Source organism: Lethenteron reissneri, chromosome 52 (assembly GCF_015708825.2).
Source record: "Lethenteron reissneri isolate LAM-NWPU_2019-01 chromosome 52, ASM1570882v1, whole genome shotgun sequence".
Lineage (NCBI taxonomy): Eukaryota > Metazoa > Chordata > Hyperoartia > Petromyzontiformes > Petromyzontidae > Lethenteron > Lethenteron reissneri.
The window spans coordinates 8,864,763-8,892,062 of record NC_083830.1 but is presented as its reverse complement, the minus strand read 5'-3'; the positions used below and the strand labels follow the sequence as shown (position 1 = coordinate 8,892,062).

The 27,300-nt window shown below is 53.7% G+C and overlaps 1 protein-coding gene across 2 annotated transcripts in view; it reads right to left on the bottom strand.

The window, feature by feature from the left end:
- Positions 1–836: 836 nt before the first annotated feature.
- Positions 837–27,300, bottom strand: part of LOC133355793 (bromodomain-containing protein 9-like) — a 34,130-nt gene continuing 7,666 nt past the window's right edge. Inside the window, exons 5-17 of one of the 2 annotated variants that reach the window (XM_061573151.1) lie at positions 25,432–25,576; positions 24,684–24,794; positions 23,121–23,353; positions 22,357–22,543; positions 21,475–21,550; positions 20,657–20,764; positions 17,489–17,657; positions 16,693–16,804; positions 10,537–10,602; positions 9,642–9,729; positions 8,271–8,354; positions 7,074–7,298; positions 837–958 (exon numbers count right to left, since the gene is read on the bottom strand). In XM_061573151.1, the coding sequence (XP_061429135.1) occupies positions 855–958; positions 7,074–7,298; positions 8,271–8,354; positions 9,642–9,729; positions 10,537–10,602; positions 16,693–16,804; positions 17,489–17,657; positions 20,657–20,764; positions 21,475–21,550; positions 22,357–22,543; positions 23,121–23,353; positions 24,684–24,794; positions 25,432–25,576 (1,708 nt within the window). In that variant the 3' untranslated portion in view covers positions 837–854. The remainder of the gene's footprint in view (positions 959–7,073; positions 7,299–8,270; positions 8,355–9,641; positions 9,730–10,536; positions 10,603–16,692; positions 16,805–17,488; positions 17,658–20,656; positions 20,765–21,474; positions 21,551–22,356; positions 22,544–23,120; positions 23,354–24,683; positions 24,795–25,431; positions 25,577–27,300) is intronic. The other variant, XM_061573152.1, reaches the window with a different exon arrangement.

The window sequence follows — 27,300 nt, the reverse complement described above, 5'->3', positions numbered from 1 at the left end:
TGCTCAGCACTACGATCCAATCAGCGTCGCCCACTACGATCCAATCAGCGTCGCCCGTTATGATCCAATCAGCGTTGCTCGTTATGATCCAATCAGCGTCACTCGCTACGATCCAATCAGCGTCGCCCGTTATGATCCAATCAGCGTTGCTCGCTATGATCCAATCAGCGTCGCTCGCTACGATCCAATCAGCGTCGCCCGTTATGATCCAATCAGCGTCGCTCGCTATGATCCAATCAGCGTCGCCCGTTATGATCCAATCAGCGTCGCTCGCTACGATCCAATCAGCGTCGCCCGTTATGATCCAATCAGCGTCGCCCGTTATGATCCAATCAGCGTCGCTCGCTATGATCCAATCAGCGTCGCTCGCTACGATCCAATCAGCGTCGCTCGTTACGATCCAATCAGCGTCGCTCGTTACGATCCAATCAGCGTCGCTCGCTACGATCCAATCAGCGTCGCTCGTTACGATCCAATCAGCGTCGCTCGCTACGATCCAATCAGCGTCGCCCGTTATGATCCAATCAGTGTCGCCCGTTACGATCCAATCAGCATCGCCCGTTACGATCCAATCAGCGTCGCCCGCTACGATCCAATCAGCGTCGCCCGCTACGATACAATCAGCCTCGCCTGCTACGATCCAATCAGCATCGCCCAGTGCGATCCAATCAGCGTCGCTCGACACAGCCATCGCTAATGGGCGCTCGCTACGATTCTACCCAACGTCCTCCGGCCCGTGACCTCATTGACGTCGCGTGTCCTTACGAACGGGCAGCAGAGTTGGGGGGGAAGGGTGGGAGGGGGACGACATCACAACGCCGGCGCCCGCCCGCCCACCCGCCCGCGTGGTGCCGCTACGACGCGGCGCTGTCGGAGCCCGGGGACTGGAGGAACTCGCGCAGCTCCCGGTCGATCTCGTCGTCTTCCACCTCGTTGGCGCTCAGCTGCGACGGCGACCCTGCCGGGCAGACGCGGGGGTCGCACCGTCACGGGGTTTTTTAATTGTACGTATCGGCTTCTTATTTTATGACCGCGATGTTCGTCTTTTGGTCTTCCTCACCAATTGCATTCAACGTTGTCCCGATCGTGGCAATCGCGCCGTGAAAATACGAGGAGAACAGCGCAATTGCGAGAAAAGTTGAAACGATTACGAGGCGTGGGAAACCACAGACAAGCGGAAGGCGGCCAGAACCGGGGCTAACAATTGCCCAAGCTTTGCGGTCCTATATTATGTGGGTGGAAACCCGAGTACACGGAGGACACCCAAGTGCGCGAGGGAGTGGGGGGGTAACCGCCAACCCCCGCACAGGTGGAGTACACTTTGGTTCTTTGAATAAAGTCACGTACAAAGAAATAATAAATTAAATAATAGCACACGACGTTTCGATTGCAACACAAGCAATCATCATCAGGTACAAATGAAAGAGAAAACAAACCTAGTAAAATATAATGCGATACAACACAGAGATGATTGCTTGTGTTGCAATCGAAACGTTGTGTGCTATTATTTAATTGATTTCTCTTCCCACGTGACTTTACCCAAAGAACCAAAGAGTCATTCCTGCAGTCACGAAAGCTCCCAATCAAGCTGGAGTGCAATCCGCTTGCTGTGCTGCCGTATCGCAGCAGGCCAGGAGGTGGCAACCACAGGAGGTGGCAACCACGATACTCCGTGGGAGGCGAGGGTTGGTGATCCCTCTCCACCCTTGGCTTATGGCCAGGGCACGGCACGTTGATCAATACGTTTATCTGTACGGGAATTTAGTGTTACACCCCTCACACTCATACCCATCCACCCACCCACCCATACCCACCCACCCACCCATACCCACCCACCCATACCCACCCACCCAGCCATACATACTCACCCATACCCATAGCCACCCACCCACACCCATACCCACGCACCCATACCCACCCACACCCATACCCACCCATCCACCCGAACTCAGAGGTCAGGGGTTTCAAGGCAGTGGAGCAGGCAGAATGAGCTGTCAGAGAGCAGCAAGGGGCAGAGATTCAGCGGCCGGGCACGAATGCTCACGCACTCAGACTCACGCACTCAGACTCACGCACTCAGGCTCACGCACTCAGACTCACGCACTCAGGCTCACGCACTCGGGCTCACGCGCTCAGGCTCACGCACTCGGGCTCACGCACTCAGGCTCACGCACTCAGGCTCACGCACTCAGGCTCACGCGCTCAGGCTCACGCGCTCAGGCTCACGCGCTCAGACTCAAGCACTCAGGCTCACGCACTCAGGCTCACGCACTCAGACTCACGCACTCAGGCTCACGCACTCAGGCTCACGCACTCAGGCTCACGCACTCAGACTCACGCACTCAGGCTCACGCACTCAGGCTCACGCACTCAGACTCACGCACTCAGACTCACGCACTCAGACTCACGCACTCAGACTCACGCACTCAGGCTCACGCACTCAGGCTCACGCACTCAGACTCACGCACTCAGGCTCACGCACTCAGACTCACGCACTCAGACTCACGCACTCAGACTCACGCACTCAGGCTCACGCACTCAGGCTCACGCACTCAGACTCACGCACTCAGACTCACGCACTCAGGCTCACGCACTCAGACTCACGCACTCAGACTCACGCACTCAGGCTCACGCACTCAGGCTCACGCACTCAGGCTCACGCACTCAGGCTCACGCACTCAGGCTCACGCACTCAGGCTCACGCACTCAGACTCACGCACTCAGGCTCACGCACTCAGGCTCACGCACTCAGACTCACGCACTCAGGCTCACGCACTCAGGCTCACGCACTCAGACTCACGCACTCAGACTCACGCACTCAGGCTCACGCACTCAGGCTCACGCACTCAGACTCACGCACTCAGGCTCACGCACTCAGACTCACGCACTCAGACTCACGCACTCAGACTCACGCACTCAGGCTCACGCACTCAGGCTCACGCACTCAGACTCACGCACTCAGACTCACGCACTCAGGCTCACGCACTCAGACTCACGCACTCAGACTCACGCACTCAGGCTCACGCACTCAGACTCACGCACTCAGGCTCACGCACTCAGGCTCACGCACTCAGGCTCACGCACTCAGGCTCAAGCACTCAGGCTCACGCACTCAGACTCACGCACTCAGACTCACGCACTCAGGCTCACGCACTCAGACTCACGCACTCAGGCTCACGCACTCAGGCTCACGCACTCAGACTCACGCACTCAGACTCACGCACTCAGGCTCACGCACTCAGACTCACGCACTCAGGCTCACGCACTCAGGCTCACGCACTCAGGCTCACGCACGCAGGCTCACGCACGCAGGCTCACGCACTCAGGCTCACGCACGCAGGCTCACGCACGCAGGCTCACGCACTCAGACTCACGCACGCAGGTTCACGCACTCAGGCTCACGCACTCAGACTCAAGCACTCAGGCTCAAGCACTCAGTCTCACGCACTCAGGCTCACGCACTCAGACTCACGCACTCAGGCTCACGCACTCAGGCTCACGCACTCAGGCTCACGCACTCAGACTCACGCACTCAGGGTCACGCACTCAGGCTCACGCACTCAGGTTCACGCACTCAGGCTCACGCACTCAGACTCACGCACTCAGGTTCACGCACTCAGGCTCACGCACTCAGACTCACGCACGCAGGTTCACGCACTCAGGCTCACGCACTCAGACTCAAGCACTCAGGCTCACGCACTCAGTCTCACGCACTCAGACTCACGCACTCAGGCTCACGCACTCAGACTCACGCACGCAGGCTCACGCACGCAGACTCACGCACTCAGACTCACGCACTCAGGCTCACGCACTCAGACTCACGCACTCAGGTTCACGCACTCAGGCTCACGCACTCAGACTCACGCACGCAGGCTCACGCACTCAGACTCACGCACTCGGACTCACGCACTCGGACTCACGCACTCGGACTCACGCACTCGGACTCACGCACTCAGACTCACGCACTCAGACTCACGCACTCAGACTCACGCACTCAGACTCACGCACTCAGACTCACGCACGCAGACTCACGCACTCAGGCTCACGCACTCAGACTCACGCACTCAGGTTCACGCACTCAGGCTCACGCACTCAGACTCACGCACTCAGACTCACGCACTCAGGTTCACGCACTCAGGCTCACGCACTCAGGCTCACGCACTCAGACTCACGCACGCAGACTCACGCACTCAGGCTCACGCACTCAGGCTCACGCACTCAGGCTCACGCACTCAGACTCACGCACTCAGACTCACGCACTCAGACTCACGCACGCAGACTCACGCACTCAGGCTCACGCACTCAGACTCACGCACTCAGGTTCACGCACTCAGGCTCACGCACTCGGACTCACGCACTCGGACTCACGCACTCAGGCTCACGCACTCAGACTCACGCACTCAGACTCACGCACTCAGGCTCACGCACTCAGGCTCACGCACTCAGACTCACGCACTCAGACTCACGCACTCAGACTCACGCACTCAGACTCACGCACTCAGACTCACGCACTCAGACTCACGCACTCAGACTCACGCACTCAGACTCACGCACTCGGGTTCACGCACTCGGGCTCACGCACTCGGACTCACGCACTCAGACTCACGCACTCAGGCTCACGCACTCAGACTCACGCACTCAGACTCACGCACTCAGGCTCACGCACTCAGACTCACGCACTCAGACTCACGCACTCAGGCTCACGCACTCAGGCTCACGCACTCAGGCTCACGCACTCAGGCTCACGCACTCAGGCTCACGCACTCAGGCTCACGCACTCAGACTCACGCACTCGGACTCACGCACTCGGACTCACGCACTCGGACTCACGTACTTAGACTCACGCACTCAGACTCACGCGCTCAGACTCACGCACTCGGACTCACGCACTCGGACTCACGCACGCAGACTCACGCACTCTGACTCACGCACTCAGACTCACGCACTCTGACTCACGCACTCAGACTCACGCACTCTGACTCACGCACTCAGACTCACGCACTCGGACTCACGCACTCGGACTCACGCACTCAGACTCACGCACTCAGACTCACGTACTTAGACTCACGCACTCTGACTCACGCACTCGGACTCACGCACTCGGACTCACGCACTCAGACTCACGCACTCAGACTCACGTACTCAGACTCACGCACTCAGACTCACGCGCTCAGACTCACGCACGCAGCATCACGCACTCAGGCTCACGCACTCAGACTCACGCACTCAGGCTCACGCACTCAGTCTCACGCACTCAGACTCACGCACTCAGGCTCACGCACTCAGTCTCACGCACTCAGATTCACGCACTCAGGCTCACGCACTCAGGCTCACGCACTCAGGCTCACGCACTCAGGCTCACGCACTCAGGCTCACGCACTCAGGCGCACGCACTCAGACTCACGCACTCAGGCTCACGCACGCAGGCTCACGCACTCAGGCTCACGCACGCAGGCTCACGCACTCAGGCTCACGCACGCAGACTCACGCACTCAGACTCACGCACTCAGACTCACGCACTCAGACTCACGCACTCAGACTCACGCACTCAGACTCACGCACTCAGGCTCACGCACTCAGGCTCACGCACTCAGGCTCACGCACTCAGGCTCACGCACTCAGGCTCACGCACTCAGACTCACGCACTCAGGCTCACGCACTCAGGCTCACGCACTCAGACTCACGCACTCGGGCTCACGCACTCGGACTCACGCACTCAGACTCACGCACTCAGACTCACGCACTCAGACTCACGCACTCGGACTCACGCACTCGGGCTCACGCACTCAGACTCACGCACTCAGACTCACGCACTCGGACTCACGCACTCGGACTCACGCACTCAGACTCACGCACTCAGACTCACGCACTCAGACTCACGCGCTCAGACTCACGCACTCGGACTCACGCACTCGGACTCACGCACTCGGACTCACGCACTCAGACTCACGCACTCAGACTCACGTACTCAGACTCACGCACTCAGACTCACGTACTTAGACTCACGCACTCTGACTCACGCACTCGGACTCACGCACTCGGACTCACGCACTCAGACTCACGCACTCAGACTCACGTGCTCAGACTCACGCGCTCAGACTCACGCGCTCAGACTCACGCACGCAGCATCACGCACTCAGGCTCACGCACTCAGACTCACGCACTCAGGCTCACGCACTCAGTCTCACGCACTCAGACTCACGCACTCAGTCTCACGCACTCAGACTCACGCACTCAGGCTCACGCACTCAGGCTCACGCACTCAGGCTCACGCACTCAGGCTCACGCACTCAGGCTCACGCACTCAGGCGCACGCACTCAGACTCACGCACTCAGGCTCACGCACGCAGGCTCACGCACTCAGGCTCACGCACGCAGGCTCACGCACTCAGGCTCACGCACGCAGACTCACGCAATCAGACTCAGACTCACGCACTCAGACTCACGCACTCAGACTCACGCACTCAGACTCACGCACTCAGACTCACGCACTCAGACTCACGCACTCAGACTCACGCACTCAGGCTCACGCACTCAGACTCACGCACTCAGACTCACGCACTCAGACTCACGCACTCAGGCTCACGCACTCAGACTCACGCACTCAGACTCACGCACTCAGGCTCACGCACGCAGACTCACGCACTCAGACTCACGCACTCAGACTCACGCACTCAGACTCACGCACTCAGACTCACGCACTCAGACTCACGCACTCAGACTCACGCACTCAGACTCACGCACTCAGGCTCACGCACTCAGACTCACGCACTCAGACTCACGCACTCAGACTCACGCACTCAGACTCACGCACTCAGACTCACGCACTCAGACTCACGCACTCAGGCTCACGCACGCAGACTCACGCACGGGAGGGGTAGCGGAACTTGGCCCTGAAGCCCTCAACGTCGTGGGGGCTTCCCCTTGCGTTGGCTGTCACAGCGAATAGGCCGCTTCACTGCCACGTCGTCGTTGCGGTCACTGACATCAATCCATACCCACCCACTCCCAATATACAGCCACCTATACCCACCTATACTCACCCACACCCACCCACACCCACCCCCACCCACCGAGCGAGGGAGTGAGAGGTGGTGGTGGCGGCGGTGGTGGTGGTGGTTGGGGCACGAGCCTCGGGGGTGGCACCTCCTCGGGGCACGGCCGGGCCCCGGTGCCGGCAGCCGACATGGCGACCATCATCTTCGTCATCGTCGTCGTTGTCGTCTTCGCCTTGGGAGCCACGTCGCCCGCGGCCACCGCGGCGGGGGCGGCAACGAGGCCCGCGGCCGGGCCGTCGCCTGGCGGGCGGGCGAGGGGAGGCCACCGCTAACCCGGTCAAATCGAGCGAGCGAAACGCTCGGTGAAATGATTAACGCGACGAATGAAGCGATCGACTGCTTCCGAGAGAAAACGATCGGTAAATAAATAAAGGCAACAACCGGCGAAACAATGAAGAAACATTTCCGCGCGCTCGTGGATTATGCGGCCGCGTTCCAACGTGCGTTTGTCGCTGAATGAGCGATAATGACGTCACGTTTGAAGCTGCACGATGGGATGGCATCACGTGTAACGATGTCACGGCCTTCGGACGCGAAGGTGTTTTGGGGTCGCGTTCTCTCAACGCAGCCGGTTTCCTTTTCGGGGGAGTCCCGAATAGCAACTGACAACTTCACACCAAAATTGGGTTCACATTGGGTCGTATTTCCAAAAGTTATCACGACTCCATGTTGTAGGCAGATATTAGGAATAAAACACTATGTTTAACGAGCACATATTTTAACAATCGGATGGACAGAGATATGGACAAAGATTCCGCATTCTCCAGACACTCTGGGTGGCTTCCCACAGTCATGAATTAAAAAATCTTTAGTTGGCAAAGGAGGGAATTTACACGAGAGGTGCATGCTTGGAAACTACACCAACAGACAGAGAGAGGAACACAATGGTTCGCAGGACGTACGCATCAAACTGACCGCTACTAGACAACATATGAGCCGTTAGAAAAGTAAGCGGACTTGGGCTGGGACACATGGCAAGGAGGGATGATTTGCCAGTGGTGAAGACTGGCGATAGAGTGGCAGCCAAAGAAGGGAGCATTCTCAAGAGCGTGTCCGCCGTGGAGATGGAGCGATACAATCAGCTCGTTCGCAGGTGCTGGGCGGATTGAATGTGATATCGTGCGACTGTGAGAGACGGCGACGGCCTGAAGAGTCCTTCATCCAGCAGTGGATTGATCATGGCCGATGATAAATGTGGTGACAAGGCCTCACCATGGTTGGCCCCAGGCACCTGCGGCTCCTGCAAGATGGCGGACGTTGGCCTGGCCTGTTGGCTCCCTTCAGCCTTCTCCTTGCCTGAAGAAAGAAGTGTCAAAATGCGCGGTGACATAGCGGGGCTCCAACGCACGCAATCGTGAACACGCGGCCGAGCAAACACACACACACACGTCTAACATATCAAAGATTTCCTGTATAGCCTTAACAGACTTTTAGGGCAAGTGCTGTTTGCGAGCACATATGAAGGAAGGCTGCCCTGGCACACGAGGGGGTGGGTGGCCAGCACCACGCCCGACCGCCTTTGTCTCCCCAGTAGCGATGTTTACACACCACACCAGGTACTCATTTGAGGCTGAGTCGACCTAGGGGAGGCCCAGGACCGGTTCAGATAATCGTCACTGGTGTTGGCCGTGAGCGGGAATTGAACCCGGGTCATTGGGTTCATAGCGCAGCGTGCTGACCACTACACTACCGCTCCCCACTACACACACACGCTCACACACATGGATGTGTTAAATGCTCACACGAGAAGTAATTCGAAAATCCGCCAAATAGGACGTTCACCACGGAGATGGAGCAATGAAATCAGCCCGTGTGCAGGCGGGTAGGTGGACCGTTACATGACACACGGCGGCGGCGGCTTGTAGGAGGCCTTCTTCAGGCAGCAGTGGATAGATCATGGCTGACGATGAAGATGACGATGATCGCGAGGAGGGCGGCCGCCCCTCCGCCGCGGTCGGAGCTGGAATGCGGAATTCAAATCTGGGTTGGACCCGACGGTGGCCACGTGGCGGTGGAGTGGCCCAGTGATTTGTCTTTTGCACTGTGATGGCCAACATCCTGAAACCTTCATCCGAAATCTCAACTATTTTATATTTTGCCAAGTAAGGCCCACTGAGCTACATGAACTGGCCATGAATGATAGCTCAACGAAGTGGCTTTACCACTTGGAAATGTACAGCTTATCATCGCGTGGAAATGTATAGCAGCCAAATACTCGAAACACACTTTTCTAAATGCGGAGGGAAAGGCCGGAGGACCCAGAGAAAAATCCACGCGACCACGGGGAGAGAGAGAGACACGCAAACTCCAAATATACAGCAGCAGGCGTCAGGGTTGGGATCAAACCCACGACCTCCTGTATACCAGGCGAGGTAGTTAACATCTCACCACTGTGACATCCGGCCAGCAGTAGATTTATCATGGCTGATTATGGCTGATTATGAAACTAAATTATTACGTTCTGCCACTCTGAAACCTGCCGTGGATGCGATTCCGCTATGTACGTGTGTTGAACTTCTTTCGCGCCGTGTGTAGCCAGCAGTGCTAATCGGAAGCGTGACAGTGCGCGCAACGTCCTCTTACCAAACGGCTCAAGCAGCGACAGTTCAAACGATGCAAAATCAACGGCGCTCGGGTGGCAGACTTTTCTGACGCCCGGGTCGGCCTTTATCTGCACGAAAGTAGTCAGAGCAAATAACCCGGGGTTAGTGCAGCGCCCCGCTCCTGTACCCAAGCCGGCAGGCCCACCATCCGATGAAAGGAAAAAAGGCACAGCCCCGGGCAATTGCTCGCTCGTGCCACCGCTGACGGAAGGGACCCTTGCCCACCACAGCGGAGCTCCACAGATTGTATTTGGTGCTACTCTCCCACGGCGACGCGGTGCATTCTGCCAGCCAGCCGGTGGGCGTAGCCGCACTTGACCCCCACCACACGTGACCTGCCGACTGATTTGACTGTGGTGGTGGTGGTAGTGGCGGTGACCCCATTCGTGCTGCTGCTGCTGGGTGGACAGAGTTCCGTTGCTGGGGGGATTTTAAGAAACTTTGCCCCCCCTGCTTTGTTTTACCCAGCAGGCGCCGGGAGATCGAGTCGAGCCGGGCGACACCTCCGGATCGCAGGTCCAGTAAGCCGACCGTTGCCCCAGGGCAGGTCGGCCGAGTCGATTAACAGGGAGCCTCAACTGACCCCGGGTTAGATTCCCGGCCATGGCTGGCATCAACATCTGAAGCAATCTTCCCCTGGTTTGACGGGGACTCAACTTAGTAGCTGGTGCGGTGTGTAAACATCACCACTGGGGAGACAAAGGCGGCCGGGTGTGGTGACGGCCACCCAACCCCTCGTGTGCTGTGCTGGCCTTCATAGGTGCTGCGTGTGCGTACTGTGTACAGCAGCCTGTGTGGGCCATACGGGGGGGGGGGGGGGGGGAGGGTATGCGTGTTCTTGTCTTTGGTGGTGACAGCGAGCGGTGGCGTCTCACCTGCGTTTCTTCTGCCAGGGCAGCGACGATGACCTGTTCCACTTTCTCCTTCTGCTGCTGCTGCTTCTGTAACGGCAGCGTGGGAATCTGCGGGTGAAGGTGTCACTGGAGTAACCCAGCACGTGATTTTCTCTCGCTCTAGGAGGGAATAAAACCTGTGCTCGTTACAAATTCTAATTTGTTAGGAAATTATTTACATGCCAATGCAGCTTGACATCTCGGCGTTCTGTTGACTGCGCCAGCCAATGGAGCGGCATTAATAGGTGTCTTTATTTGACTTTTTCAACTGTTCAAATTATTTTTGTAACATGTAAACATTTACATTTAAATATTTTCTCAAATTTCTTATCACGATCCCGCCATCCGTGTTATGTCATGGGCCGGGAAAAAAAATCCATCAGCTTTTGTTACAGAGCAGCAAAACCCACGGTGCCAGAGAACAGCCCGCGGAAGTGGACACTGCAGAGCTACCTCTGAAACCCCTTCAAGTGACCTCTCCACTCGGCGAGGGTAACTTTCGTCGCATGACAAGGAATCCGATTTTTTCTTTACTCACGGAGCAGAAACGTAGCCAAACTATGGGAAGAACTTCATTTAATTAAAGTGTTTGTTGTTGTTGCTGCGCAGTAATCGCCTGGACCGAGCCGATACCATCAACTCGTCGCGCTTGAGATCCGATGCCTACGTATTTACATCACGGACGGGTGACTGAAGCCCGGATTCCAACCCCGAGTCTTAGCGGTGCCGCCTCAGCGGCTCCGACCTCTGACCTCACCCAAGTGACCCCTTTCACAGCTGTTTTGACAACCGCAGCCTGCAGCGGTGGTGAGGGAGAGGGTGACCGGTTCGGTTGTCAAACGTTGGCCGGACGTTGCAGCGTTAACCGAGCCGGGTGTCGGGAATTTCCCACGTGTGTGCCGCGGTGACTTCCTGTTGTGAAAAACTTTCAAATGGGCGCTACGTGAGCGTTTTATTCATTAAAGCACCGTTCTTCGTCGCAAGGCCCTGGCGGCCCCTGGTGGCCTTTACTGCGGGCCTCTGATGTGCGGCCCCCAACGATACACAAAATAGAAAACACCCCCCATCATCATCATCATTGTGTTGCCAAACCCCAGCGGTTTCAAATGTGTGGCGGCCCTCACACTGATGATGTCCTTATCGGCGAAAGTGACCCCCCTCCACCCCCGCCTCTGAAAATGGGTGAAGAATACCGACCCAAACAGTGAGCGAACGTGAAACCACAGCCACGTATCGCTCCCTCCCCCTCTGCGGAGAAATCACGCAACCGAGTTTGTTCAGAAATGATCACTGCGGTGTAAAACTTTACTGCACGCGGTGCCTTTTGTTTTGAATTATCTCTTAACCAAAAAAAATTTGCATTCATTTTCGTTCCCATCGTAACCGGCACCGGTGCGTGAGTCGTCAGCTGTGCGTGGCTGCCTTGATGGACGACGCTGGGGGGGGGGGGGGGAGCAGATGAGCGAGGAGGCATCGTCTGCTGTCAAAAATAAGTTCAACAAATATTTTCAACAAATATTTACATATTTGTAAAAACAAATATTTACATATTTGTAAAAAAAAAAGTTAAACAATTATTTACATAGGTGCCTTTTGTTTTAATTATCTCTTAACCAAAAAAATTACATATTTTACATAATTGTTGAACTTTTTTTTTTTACATATTTGTTGAACTTCTTTCGCACCGTGCGTAGCCAACTGTGCTGAGCGGAGATGCAGGGTAAGAGACAACAAATAAAACACACAAACCAGCTCTAAAGAAATCAGTTTTCAATCTAAAAACATGCCGCATGTTTTAAATGGGACGCGCCACCATCATCATCATCATCAGCCATGCTCAATCCACTGCTGGATGAAGGCCTCCCCACGATTCTGCGATGTGGCAAGCCGTCCAGAGCCTGTTAAACTCAGCGAGCTGATTTCAATTGCTCCATCTCCTCCGCCGGACGTCCCTCTCCCCTTCGGCCACATTCCATTCCTTGGCTGCCACTTGACTTTTCGTCACGGTTTGAACTCCGTCCGTGTCAACCTGCGCAAGTTCTCTCACGCATGTGCTGCTCCCCCCCATGCCCCCCCTGCCCCCCTCTGTCCGCCAACGTAACTCCAAACACGAGCGGGCGTCGCGTGCCGTATCGGAACATTCCGAAGGGAACGCTTTGTCAAGGGGGCGGACAAATTGAGAGTGCCACCTTCTCAGTCAACATACCCACAGCTGACAATTAGGCGCGGTTTTACGTTCCGAAACACTGAAGGGCACTTACGCGGTTAATTAGAACGTCCCCGACAGCGAGCGGATGACGAACGACAGCCAATGTGTGCCGTCGCCCCATTAGGTGATGAGGGTTGAACTAAACTGAGGTCATTCTTGCAATTACGTCTAATTCAGATTAACGGGGCGGTGGTGATGCGGGCCGAGTCGGGCGGTCACGGGGTTTGCCACGGTGGCTAGGAGATGTTAACTACCTTGCCTGGTACGCAGGAAGTCGTGGGTTCGATCCTGACCCTGACGCCTGCTGCTGTATATTCGGAGTTTGCGTGTCTCTCTCTCATCATCATCATCACGGTGGCTAGGAGATGTTAACTACCTCGCCTGGTACGCAGGAAGTCGTGGGTTCGATCCTGACCCTGACGCCTGCTGCTGTATCTTCGGAGTTTGCGTGTCTCTCTCTCATCATCATCACGGTGGCTAGGAGATGTTAACTACCCTCGCCTGGTACGCAGGAAGTCGTGGGTTCGATCCTGACCCTGACGCCTGCTGCTGTATATTCGGAGTTTGCGTGTCTCTCTCTCTCTCATCATCATCACGGTGGCTAGGAGATGTTAACTACCTCGCCTGGTACGCAGGAAGTCGTGGGTTCGATCCTGACCCTGACGCCTGCTGTATATTCGGAGTTTGCGTGTCTCTCTCTCATCATCATCACGGTGGCTAGGAGATGTTAACTACCTTGCCTGGTATGCAGGAAGTCGTGGGTTCGATCCTGACCCTGACGCCTGCTGTATATTCGGAGTTTGCGTGTCTCTCCCTCATCATCATCACGCTGGCTAGATGTTAACTACCTTGCCTGGTATGCAGGAAGTCGTGGGTTCGATCCTGACTCTTACGCCTGCTGTATATTCGGAGTTTGCGTGTCTCTCTCTCATCATCATCACGGTGGCTAGGAGATGTTAACTACCTCACCTGGTACGCAGGAAGTCGTGGGTTCGATGCTGACCCTGACGCCTGCTGTATCTTCGGAGTTTGCGTGTCTCTCTCATCATCATCACGGTGGCTAGGAGATGTTAACTACCTTGCCTGGTACGCAGGAAGTCGTGGGTTCGATCCTGACCCTGACGCCTGCTGCTGTATATTCAGAGTTTGCGTGTCTCTTTCTCCCCGTGGTCGCGTGGATTTTTCACGTGGGCCCTCTGGTTTTTCCCTCCACATTTAAAACCAATGTCACTCGTCTCGAGTATTTGGCTGCTATAAATTTCCACGCGATGACAAGCCACTTCGTTCAGCTTTCATTTGTGACGGCCAGTTCGCTTCTGAAATAAGAGCTACATCGCTCACTGGGCCTCACCTGGTAAAATAAAAACACCTTAGTTAACATTATGGGACCTCCTTTGCCAGTATCAAAATATAAGAATAGGTTTTCCCCTCTCTGGCAATAAAACAGTTGTGTTAAGATGTTAAAACACCAAACTGAAACCTTTTGCAAGGAATCATGTCATTACACACACAACACACACACAGTACACACACACAGTACACACACACAGTACACACACGGTACACACATTACACATACACATTACACACAGTACACGCACACAGTACACACACAGTACAAACCGTATGCACACAGTACACGCAGAGCTCACAGAGTACACACACAGTACACACAGCACCCACACAGTACACAGAACGCACACAGTACACCCACACACAGTACACAGTATGCACACGGTACACAAGGTACACACATTACACACACAGCACACACACAGCACACACAGTACGTGCACAGCTCACAGAGTACACACACAGTACACAGAACGCACACAGTACACCCACACACAGTACACAGTATGCACACGGTACACAAGGTACACACATTACACACACAGCACACACACAGCACACACAGTACGCGCACAGCTCACAGAGTACACACACAGTGCACACAGTACGCACACAGTACACCCACACACAGTACACACACAGCACCCAACGCTGTCCCACATCCGAACATGCAGCCGCATGTGGAGTGAATTCAAGGCGCGTAACATGATAGATTTTGCACAGAAATAAGTTAGCCACACACAAACACATATATACAGATAGTCCCCGAGTTACGATGGTCCGACTTACGATATTTCGATCTTACGATGGCGATAGCGATATGACAAAATGGTAAAATAATTTAAATTTCGAGTGGCAGGCAAACGCAGCAGTGTACGAGGTACGATGCTGTATGTTGGGACGCTGCCGGGATGTTCTGTACGCATCTCCCGCCTGGTGCGATGCAGATAGGATTGTTTCCTGAAAAAACTTTCTATTAAATTGCAGTTCATATAGGTCGGCTAAGAATTGACCTTGTTTTTTTCACTTTACATTTTACTGTGCAATACAGTATTGTAATTAATAAATACATACAGTATATAGTTTATACAGTACGGTACTATAAATTGCTCTGTTTTGCTAAATGATCACCATTCTTTAAGACTCCTGAGTAGGTAGGGCCATCTTCGACTTACGATCTTTTTGACTTACGATGGGGTTGTCGTAACGTATCTCCATCGTAAGTAGAAGACTGCCTGTAATCGTGAAATCGCACAAACCGAACCCGCGTAGAGCGAGGGAAACCTGTGCCAGGGACATGGGAAAGCGCAGTGCCTTTAGCGTGGGAGCTCAGAAGTAGTTCTGGGATCTCTCGTTCTGTGGGCCATTCTCGAAGACACGGGGTGGGTGCACTGCCCTGTGAGGGATCCGATTGGATGCTTTCACCTCACGGCATGGTGCCAGGAGCACAATCGGAATGAGCTTGAAGAGACGAACAAAATGAAACTACAAGGGTCAAAATAAAATCGTGTAAGTCTCCCCGACACTTACTGCCTACGGCCAATCCCATACTCGATACATCTCGGAAGCGAAGCAGGTTTTGAGCGCTTGGACTGGCGAAGGCCATGCATACACAGGTGTGTTAGGTTACTGTGGGGCTACATTGTCAGCAGAGGGCATGAGGTGCTGACCAGTACGTGGAGTGGGAGCACCCATATCGAACAGGGAGGGTCCTTGCCTATAACTATAAACTATTTTATTTTATTTGACCAGGTAAGGCCCACTGAGCTGTATATTTATTCTTCTTGGTTCTTTCGGTAAAGTCACGTAGAAGGGAAATAATAAAATAATAAAAATAAAACATAATAAAATACAATTCTCACGACGTTTCGGCCACAACGCAAGCAGCCGTCCTCAGGTGAAGAACAGGGCTGTCGGAAAGACAGCGTCATCTACTGAAAGAACCAAGAAGATGAATCCCTGCAGTTAAGACAGCTTTAAATCGAAATGTATATTTATTCTTCAGAAGCGACCTGGCTATCGCGAGTGATAGCTCAACGAAGTGGCTTATCACGTGGACATTTATAGCAACCAAATACTCTTAAACCAATAAACTGGCAGTTCAGCGACATTGATTCAAGCGATCCTGAGCCTGCTGACGAGGCAGTGGACGTCAAAGCCGGTCCTCAGTTTTCTTGTGCTGAGTCAATGCTCCTAGAAGTCATCTTCTTGGTTCTTTCGGTAAAGTCATGTAGAAGGAAAATAATAAAATAGGTGACTTTACCGAAAGAACCAAGAAGATGAATCCCTGCAGCCACGAAAACTTTAAATCGAAATTTAAGCTCCTAGAATTATTCGCTCCCAGAAGGCCGTGGGACTGATGGGATGTGTAGAGAGAGAGAGAGATGCTGTGAAGGAGCTATATTATCCGCTTGTTTATTTTACGACGGTAAAGTTCTTCATAGGTTTTGTGAAGAATACTTTACGTCATGTTTCAGTATGCGGAGTGGACTGGCGAAATAACTGCGCGTGTTCATTGAAAAAAACAAATTTGCTACTCCCCGTTGTCCCACAATCCCTTGGGGTGGGGTCGTGACCTCGTGTAGCAGGCGCAGCGTGCGTGAGTGCTCCCCGCTGGTGAGGGCGTCGAGAAGATCATCCACCACACGCGCCGCGTACTCCCCACAGCCCTTGGCGAACTCCTGCAGACTGCACAAAGACAAAGATCCACCGTATAGCCTTGGACAGACTGTTGGGGCAAGTGCAGTTACTGCACCTCATGGGCCAGCACCACGCCTGGCCACATTTGTCGCCCCGATGCTGATGTTTACACACATCGCACCGGGTAATCATTTTAAGGCTGAGTCGACCCAGGAGCGGTCCCAGCACCGGTGCAGACATCCGTCACCGATCTCGGCAGTGACCGGGAGTCAGCTTGCCGGGTTCGTAGCGCAGTGCGCTAACCACTACGCTGCCGCTCCCCACTATACACCTGTAGGCTGTACATAGGCGCACGCATGCACACACGCACACACGCACACGTGTCACACATTCATTAGTTGATTGCGCACAGTCAGCGAAGGACCGTTGCGCCAAACCGCGTGACCTCTTGCGACAGCGTTTGCGTTGATTGCTCTTCGTGGCAGTACATCGACGTCTCAAGCGATTTGTTTGATCCACGGATCACCGGGGGGGGGAGGGCGGGCGACTATGTGGGCGACTATGGGGGCGACTATGGGGGCGGCACCATTCCTTTGACGGTCGCAGTCCACCTGGAACGTGAACCGCCGACTGGCACGCGGGCGTGCTCATCCGACCACGAGCCCGGCTCACCTTTGCCGCGCGGTACTCCAACGCGGGACCCCGCGGCCGCCGGCCTGGGCGAGGCCTCACCTGAGCGCGTACTGCACGGCGGCGTCGTCCCCGTAGGTGGAGTAGAGCAGCTGGGAGGAGGAGGCGGCGCCGTCGAGCAGGCCGGCGAGGGGGCCTTCGTAGGGCGGCGGCGGTGGCGGCGGCGGCACCGGTGGCTGCCCGCTGTAGGGGCCGTAGTTCAGGTACGTCACTGTCAGGGGGGGGGGGCGGAGAGGGGGGGGGGGGTTGAGTGGCTCCCACCGGGTAGGCGAGTCAGGTGGACACAGTGTGGAGGGGGGGTGCGTTAGGTAAATAAAAAAAGGTCGAGGTAAAGGCACGGCCCTGCAATTGCTCACTCGCGCCACCGCTGGGGTTGGCAAGTGCCTCCCCGCCGGATAGATGACAGCTATTTTAAACTGCCGAGGCAGCCGTGTGCATGGGGGGACCTTTGCATGAGAGAGACGGCGGTGGCTTGTGGAAGGCCTTCGTCAGGCAGCAGTGGATGGATCATGGCTGACGATGAAGGCGACGATGATCGCGAGGAGGGCGGAGTTCAAATCTGGGTTGAACCCGGCGGCGGCGGTGACGTGGCGGTGAAACGGCCGGGCGATTTGCCTATCACGCTGCGATAGCTAACATCCCTAAAACTAAACTCTTTGGTTCTTTCGGTAAAGTCACGCAGGTAAAAAAACAATAGATCACGACGTTTCGATCGCAACGCGAGCAATCGTCATCAGGTGGGACAACCACGGCAAGAAGAAACTGCTGAAGTAGGCGAGGGATCTGCCGTGGCACGAGGTTATATAGTGTAGTGTAGTGTGTAGTGTAGTGTATAGTGTAGTGTATAGTGTAGTGTATAGTAGTGTATAGTGTAGTGTATAGTGTAGTGTATAGTGTATAGTGTAGTGTATAGTGTAGTGTATAGTAGTGTATAGTGTAGTGTGTAGTGTAGTGTGTAGTGTAGTGTGTAGTGTAGTGTGTAGTGTAGTGTGTAGTGTAGTGTATAGTAGTGTATAGTGTAGTGTGTAGTAGTGTATAGTGTAGTGTATAGTGTAGTGTGTAGTAGTGTAGTGTATAGTAGTGTATAGTGTAGTGTGTAGTGTATAGTGTAGTGTATAGTAGTGTATAGTGTAGTGTATAGTGTAGTGTATAGTAGTGTATAGTAGTGTATAGTGTAGTGTATAGTGTATAGTGTAGTGTATAGTAGTGTATAGTGTAGTGTATAGTAGTGTATAGTGTAGTGTATAGTAGTGTATAGTGTAGTGTATAGTGTATAGTGTAGTGTATAGTAGTGTATAGTGTAGTGTATAGTGTAGTGTATAGTAGTGTAGTGTATAGTAGTGTATAGTGTAGTGTATAGTAGTGTAGTGTATAGTAGTGTATAGTGTAGTGTGTAGTGTATAGTGTAGCGTATAGTGTAGTGTATAGTGTAGTGTATAGTGTAGTGTATAGTAGTATATAGTATAGTGTAGTGTATAGTGTAGTGTGTAGTGTATAGTGTAGTGTATAGTAGTGTATAGTGTGTAGTGTAGTGTATAGTGTAGTGTATGGTGTAGTGTAGTGTATAGTAGTGTATAGTGTAGTGTATAGTGTAGTGTATAGTGTAGTGTATAGTAGTGTATAGTGTAGTGTATAGTAGTGTATAGTGTAGTGTGTAGTGTATAGTGTAGTGTATAGTAGTGTATAGTGTGTAGTGTAGTGTGTAGTGTAGTGTATAGTAGTGTATAGTGTATAGTGTAGTGTGTAGTGTATAGTAGTGTATAGTGTAGTGTGTAGTGTATAGTGTAGTGTATAGTAGTGTATAGTGTGTAGTGTAGTGTGTAGTGTGTAGTGTAGTGTGTAGTGTATAGTAGTGTATAGTGTAGTGTATAGTAGTATATAGTATAGTGTAGTGTATAGTGTAGTGTGTAGTGTATAGTGTAGTGTATAGTAGTGTATAGTGTGTAGTGTAGTGTATAGTGTAGTGTATGGTGTAGTGTAGTGTATAGTAGTGTATAGTGTAGTGTATAGTGTAGTGTACTAGTAGAGCACTAGTGTGTAGTGTATAGTGTAGTGTATAGTAGTGTAGTGTATAGTGTAGTGTATAGTAGTGTAGTGTATAGTAGTGTATAGTAGTGTATAGTGTAGTGTATAGTAGTGTAGTGTATACTGTAGTGTACTAGTACAGCACGCCGGTGTGTTGCAGAGCAAAGCCACAACATTTACAATCTGAGTACGATGTTTCGCCAGTAATTACAACCAGCTTCATCAGGCGACAGCCAGATTTGTAGAGAAGTCTTACTGTTTCGTTCCTTATATAGAGGCGTAGATGTGTTGACCACCCTTCTGCGCTCTTGCACAATGATGGGGGTGGATTACTGAGGCAGCGTACATTATGCAACTACAATTCCTTATAGAGGAAACGCATAGTAATTAACTGCTTACTAACCTATTGTATAATTATAATACCCCCCCCCCCCTTCCTCCGCCTCTGATTTCTGCACCTGATTGGGTTCCGTGATGGCGTCGTGCTACTGCTGCTCGATTTAAGACCAGAAGCAGATGGATGGCTTCACTATTCTGGCAAATCGCCCGATGATGCTGGGTGTAATTACCAGCGAAACGCCGTATTCAATTTGTCAATGTTGTGGATTTGCTCTCCAACACACCGGTGGGCTAAAGTCGTAACTAATTGGCGCATTCTATGAGATCTCTTTTACCAGTGGCAAAATATAGTAGTAGGTTTTTACCCTTTTAAACTGGTACAAAACTGACACCTTTATTCAAGGCATCATGTTTTCCATAACCACAACACAAGTAGTCAAAAAAGCAAACAAAAAGAAGCTTATTTTTGTTTGCTTTTTTGACTACTTGTGTTGTGGTTATTGCAAACATGATGACTTGAATAAAGGTGTCAGTTTTGTACCAGTTTAAAAGGGTAAAAATCTACTACTATAATTGGCGCATTGTTAACGTTGCAAACCCTATTGGCTGTGGCGGGCGATGAAGGGTTACGACACATTTAATCTTGCGCGATCAAACCCAATAACCTGTATTATGAGCATCATCATTGTTGGCCAAACATTCCAACATAGGACAGCAGAACTTGGGCAATTGGTGGCGCCTTTATGCTTGTCTATGGTTTTCCACGCCTCTGGTTCATTCTCTGTAAGGGGGTCAATGAAAATGTCACCGCCACCATCATGATCATCGCAGAGTCACGTTTCACACCTGGCCTGAGCTTTCCCCGTCGGTCGTCCCTGAAGCCGGGAGGCACCGGGATTCCTGGATGAATCTTTCCGACGAGAACGCCCATGTTCACCGGATACATCTCCTCCTCTTCACAGCCAAACACGCACGCACACACGTACACACACACGTACACATGCACACGTACACACGTACACACACACACACACGTACACACACACGTACACACACACATGTACACACACACACACAAGTACACACACACACGTACACACGCACGTACACATACACGCACACACACACATGTACATACGCACGTACACACACACGCACGGCAAATTACAACACGGGACAGGCCGCCACTGCTACTACAACCACCATAACCATCACTATAACCAACACCACTTCTACCACAACCACCATGACCATTACTGTTCCCACCACCATCACTACAACCACCACGGCAACTACCACCAGCACCACCACCACCACCACTGCCGCCAACACCACTCCAACCACCAGGACCACCGCTGGCTTCACGACGATCACCGCCTGGGCTAGGGGGTGTAGACAGACGCGAGCCCATTGTACGTCCGTACGTATGTTGAACTTCTTTCGCACCGTAGGCAGCCAACCGCGCCAATCGAAAGGTGCATCGTTTGGCACCGGCGCTCCGGGAGACGGAATCGGACCGGCTACCACTGGTTTGGAAGCCCGTGCGATAACCACTTCACGGTGGCGGTAGCGCTGTGGCCTGGCCGCGAGGCTCGGTCGGGGGGGGGGGGGGGGGGCAGGGGGGGACAAGGGCCCCCCACGAGGTCTCCGGGCGATGACGTTACCCTCGGTGTCCGGGTCCGAAGGGTTGACGACCGCCAGCGACGTGGAGCCACCGCAGTCCCGCCGGAGGAACCCGATCTGACACCCGCAGACCCCGGGCGCAGATCCGGGCAGGTTCGGGCAAACCCGGACAGATCGGGAGAGATCGGGAGAGATTCCAGGCAGATCCGGAAAGATCCGGGCAGATCCGGACAGAGATCCGGTGGCCACAGGGAGGAGTGGGAAGAGAGAGAGAAAAAGGAGAGTGAGCAGGAGGGGAAGGTGCAGAGAGTGGAGTGGGATATGACAATGACGCTGACGCTGACGCTATCTGTGTCTGGGAAGAGAGGAGAGATGGAAGGGGAGAAGGGGAGAGTGGAGGGAAAGGAGAGGGGAGAGAGAGCAGAGGGGAGAATGTAGAATGGAGAGGAGATTGGGGTGTGGATGGGAAAGAGTGTAGAGAGAGGAGGCAGAGATTGATGTCTTGGGGTGGCACAGGGGGCATTGAAGAGCAACTGCATGGAAGGTCCGAGTGGGTTGGGTGGACACACAGGAACGAGCGGGCTGGGTGGGACGAGCGGGCTGGGTGGGACGAGCGGGCTGGGTGGGACGAGCAGGCTGGGTGGACACACAGGGATGAGTGGAGTGGGTGGGACGAGCGGGCTAGGTGGACACACAGGGACGAGCGGGCTGGGTGGACACACAGGGATTAGCAGGCTGGGTGGGATGAGCGGGCTGGGTGGGTGGACACACAGGGACGAGTGGGCTGGGTGGGCACACAGGGACGAGCGGGCTGGGTGGGACGAACGGGCTGGGTGAGACGAGCGGGCTGGGTGGAATGAGCGGGCTGGGTGGGACGAAGGGCTGGGTGGCCACACAGGGGCGAGCGGGCTGGGTGGACGCACCTTGCTGCGGGGGCGGCCGTGCTGCAGGCGCTCGCGCGCCTCGTCGGCCGCGTGCTCGGCCAGCGCGGTGACGTCCTCCTCGCCCGTGCTGCTGCCCCCCCCCGTGCTGCTGCCCCCCGTGCTGCTGCCCGCGAGGCTGCACGCGCTCGACTCCGGCGTGTAGGCCGCCGCCGCCGCCGCGGGGAAGCTGGGACATGCGGGGCGGGGGGAGGAGTGGTGGGGGGTGGGGGGGCAGCGGGCGGCGGAGGGCACGACAACACAAACGGCGCGATACGCTCGCGCGACACACACACGCGCCGTGATACGCCCGTGCTCTCAAATGAGATTGTGCGGGTCAGTGGCGGTGGTGGAGGGAGCACCATCATTGCCACCACCCCACTGCCAAAGATACAGACAAAGTTCCCCTGTGTAGCCTTAATAGATTGTTGGGGCAAATGCTGTGAGCGAGCAGCGATGAAGGCCGACACGGCACACGAGGGGGTGGTAGGCTAGCACCACGCCCAGCCGCCTTTGTCTCCCTAGTGCTACTCGTACGAGTCGACGTAGGGGAGGCCCAGGACCAGTTCAAATAACCGTGAGCGGGAGTCGAACCCGGGTTGCCATTGCCATCACCAGCACTCCTACCTCCAATGCCATCACCGATGATAACGCCACCACCGTTATCATCACCATCACCACCACCGTCACGACCATTGCCATCGCAATTACCGCCACCACCACCATCATAACCATCATAACCACCACCGCCTCCCTGCCCCCGGCACCTCAGTGCGTCCCTGCCGGACTTGCGTGCTCGCCGGCCGGCCTCGGTGCGCTCGGCAGGCGAGAGGGAGCCGTGGTCGCTGTTGGCGCCGGCGCCACCACCGCCGCCGGGCAGCAACAACAGCAGCGGAGAGGAGGAGGAGCAGCCGCCACCCTCGCCGTAGATGGCGGCCTCCTGCGAGCGGTCCATGCTGTGCATGAACACCATGCTCCGCTTGAGCAGCAGCAGCTTCTCCTGTGGTGCCCACAGATGGGGTTAGGGTTAGGGGTTAGGGGCGACGTGCAAGGAGTGGTGATAGGGAGAGGTTTGGGTTAGATGTTAGAGGTTATGGTTCGGAGTGGAGATAGTTTTGGGTTAGAGGTTAGAGGTTAGGAGTGGAGATAGGTTTGGGTCAGAGGTTAGGGGTTAGGAGTGGAGATAGGTTTGGGTTAGAGGTTAGGGGTTAGGAGTGGAGATAGAGTTGGGTTAGAGGTTAGAGGTTAGGAGTGGAGATAGGTTTGGGTTAGAGGTTAGGGGTTAGAAGTGGAGATAGAGTTTGGTTAGAGGTTAAGGGTTAGGAGTGGAGATAGATTTGGGTTAGAGGTTAGGGGTTAGGAGTGGAGATAGGTTTGGGTTAGAGGTTAGAGGTTAGGGGTTAGGAGTGGAGATAGAGTTTGGTTAGAGGTTAAGGGTTAGGAGTGGAGATAGGTTTGGGTTAGAGGTTAGAGGTTAGGGGTTAGGAGTGGAGATAGATTTGGGTTAGAGGTTAGAGGTTAGGGGTTAGGAGTAGAGATAGGTTTGGGTTAGAGGTTAGGGGTTAGGAGTGGAGATAGGTTTGGGTTAGAGGTTAGAGGTTAGGAGTGGAGATAGGTTTGGGTTAGAGGTTAGAGGTTAGGGGTTCGGAGTGGAGATAGATTTGGGTTAGAGGTTAGGGGTTAGGAGTGGAGATAGGTTTGGGTTAGAGGTTAGGAGTGGAGATAGGTTTGGGTTAGAGGTTAGGGGTTAAAGGTTAGGAGTGGAGATAGGTTAGAGGTTAGGGGTTAGGGGTTAGGAGTGGAGATAGGTTTGGGTTAGAGGTTAGGGGTTCGGAGTGGAGATAGGTTTGGGTTAGAGGTTAGGGGTTAGGAGTGGAGATAGAGTTGGGTTAGAGGTTAGAGGTTAGGGGTGGAGATAGAGTTGGGTTAGAGGTTAGAGGTGATGGTTAGGAGTGGAGATGTGGATAGAGTTGGGCTAGAGGTTAGGGTTCAGAATGGAGACAAGGAGATAAGGCTGGGTTAGGATTTGGGATGGACACAGGGAGCAAGGGATAGTCTTGGGGTTATAGATGGAGATCAAGTTGGGAAAATGGTTGGGGTTGACGATGGGTTTATAGCAGAGGCGGTGTGTTTAAATGGCACCTGAAGGTATCTAAGAGGCAACTCTGTGATATCCACTTCCGTGGACCGTTCTCTAACACAGGGCAACGCCACATGAGCTTCTGCAATAATTGCCGAATAAACGTAACTTGCTGTCATCACATGACACCGATTTATAATTGGGGAAAAACAAGGCGAACATTTATTTTAATAAATATTTTTTTACAAACCTTGCACATCATCTTGAATCCCGTGTGCAGGAGCTTTCTGGCTGCCTTGTAGTACACGGTCTCCGGGCGGTTGTAGGTCATCGCATTGTCACACATCAGCTTGAAGTCCCCCTGTGGTGTAAAAGAGCTGCGGTGAAGCACGGCGGGTGGTAGGGAAGGACGTGTGTTTACGACTTTCGGATTATCCGGAGCAAAAGTCGAAGAAAAAAAAGATCGGACCGAGATGCGACGGTTAGGGCGATTCAGAAATGAAAGATCCAGAAATGAAATTTGCTTCGGATTGACTGCGGGAGTGCGACGTCACGAGAAGCGGCGGCGTAACTTGCATCGCGCCACTTCCGCGCTTTCACCAACGAAGCTGAAGTCACGAGGCGACGTCACTTTTTTCAGCACGAAGACGTTACATTTAATAACGTAAATGATCTGAAGATCTTTTTTAGATTTAAAGCTTTCGTGACTGCAGGGATTCATCCTATTGGTTCTTTCGGTGAAGTCACGTAGAAGGGAAATAATACAATAATAAAAAATAATAAAATTCTCAGGACGTTTCGGCCACAACACAAGCAGCCGTCCTCAGGTGAAGAAACAGAGCTGTCCCTTCTACGTGACTTTACCGAAGCAGATCTGAAGACCCAAAACATTTGTCTTCAACGCCAGGGCATTCATCTCAGCACATTTTTATTTTTATTTTAAAGAGCACCCCCAGCGGCAGCTGTCTCCGTGGGCACAACGTGACGGTGGCGCTGACCTTAAACTCGGTGAGCGACTGGTAGGCGTTGCGTTCGATCTTGTCCTTCATGCTGCTGAAGTCCATCGGGTGCTTGATGATCATGGAGTAGCCCGGAGCGATCATGTCCGTCACAGGCAGCGCGAAAAATCCGTGCGGGTCCCTCCTGGGGAAGGAAGGCAAACCACGAGAACGTCGCACGTGTGGCCCATCTACGGCGTGTAGTGCCGTAGATGGGCCACACTTACCGACAGTGGTGGACAGGGCCCATCTGCAGGTACCTCGGACCCTCAGGGGAGGGGCCACTGTGCAAGCCCAAGAGGGGAGGGGCTGCTGGGGGCTCAAGATCCCAGACAGCTAAGCCCCTTGGCGCCACCAACGGGGGGCTGCGAGGGATCTATGATCCCACGCAACCCCACCCCTCGATGGGCAAGGGGGATAAAAGGGCACCTCCCCAGCCGATCGGGGCCAGTCGCAGCTGAAGACCCAAGACCAGCCAGCTTAGGACCCTGGACCCCCTCGTCCCGCTTGTCCTTGTAAGGGCCGGGACGCTGTGCGGGCCAGTGGTGGGACTCTGGGACTCCCGGCTCTACGCCCTTGTAAGGGCGAGGTCCGAGGAAGCCAGAGTCGAGACCCGTACCTTGGCTGGGTCGGGTCAGGTAGCCTCCCGTGGGGTAATCGTAGCCGAAGGACCCGAGAGCGTAGCCAGTGTCAGGCACGCTAGAAGTAGGCTGTGTCAGTACTGTTGGAGTGGTGTGTTGTAATAAAGAAGTTACCTATGAAAAGTGTCTCCGGAACCCATTACACATGGAATCACATGCCGCTCATCCTTAACGTTTATAATTATCAAGGTCCACGCCTGTGTTGTATTTGTTTGCCTGTGAGATTGAAGCACTGCACGTACGCACGTTGAACTTCTTTTCGCGCCGTGTGTAGCCAACCATGATAATCAGAGGTGCAGGGGAAGGACAACAAACTATGGGTCTCTGTGTGAGTCTATGGGTCTCTGTGTGAGTCTATGGGTCTCTGTGTGAGTCTATGGGTCTCTGTGTGAATCTATGGGTCTCTGTGTGAGTCTATGGGTCTCTGTGTGAATATATGGGTCTCTGTGTGAATCTATGGGTCTCTGTGTGAATCTATGGGTCCCTGTGTGAATCTATGGGTCTCTGTGTGAGTTTATGTGTCTCTGTGTAAATCTATGGACCTCTGTGTGAATCTATGGGTCTCTGTGTGAGTCTATGTGTCTCTGTGTGAGTCTATAGGTCTCTGTGTGAGTCTATAGTTCTCTGTGTGAGTCTATGGGTCTCTGTGTAAGTATGGGTCTATGTATATTTCTACGTGTCTCTATGTGAGTCTATGTGTCTCTGTGTGAGTCTATGGATCCCTGTGTGATTCTATGGGTCTCTGTGTGAGTCTATGTGTCTCTGTGTGAGTCTATAAATGTTGAACTTCTTTCGCACCGTACGGAGCCAATGTTGCTAATCGGCGTTGCGGAGGATAGACAACTAACCATAAAAAAATCTGTTCTAAAGAAATTATTGTGTCAATCTGGACGATTTTAAAGTGCATAGCTACAGCGGATTCCTCATATCGGCAGGAAGAGCGTTCCAGACGGCCGCAGAAGCGCATCTGAAAGCTCGCGATGCAGTGACCCTCTCCGTTGGGTGGCTCGTAACAAAGGATCTTTCGACATTTACCGGTGGCTCAACGGAGTTGTGAAAATGCATTCCAGTCGATACCAACAGAGTCATATCGTAGACGGACAGGCGTGGAGAAGATAAGGGGGGGGGGGGGGGGTCCTGAGCAGCCTGTCACTTGAACGAGATTCTCAGCTGCAACTGACAGTTCACTCTTCCATACGCACATTGAGTGGCACCCTAACATGCGGCG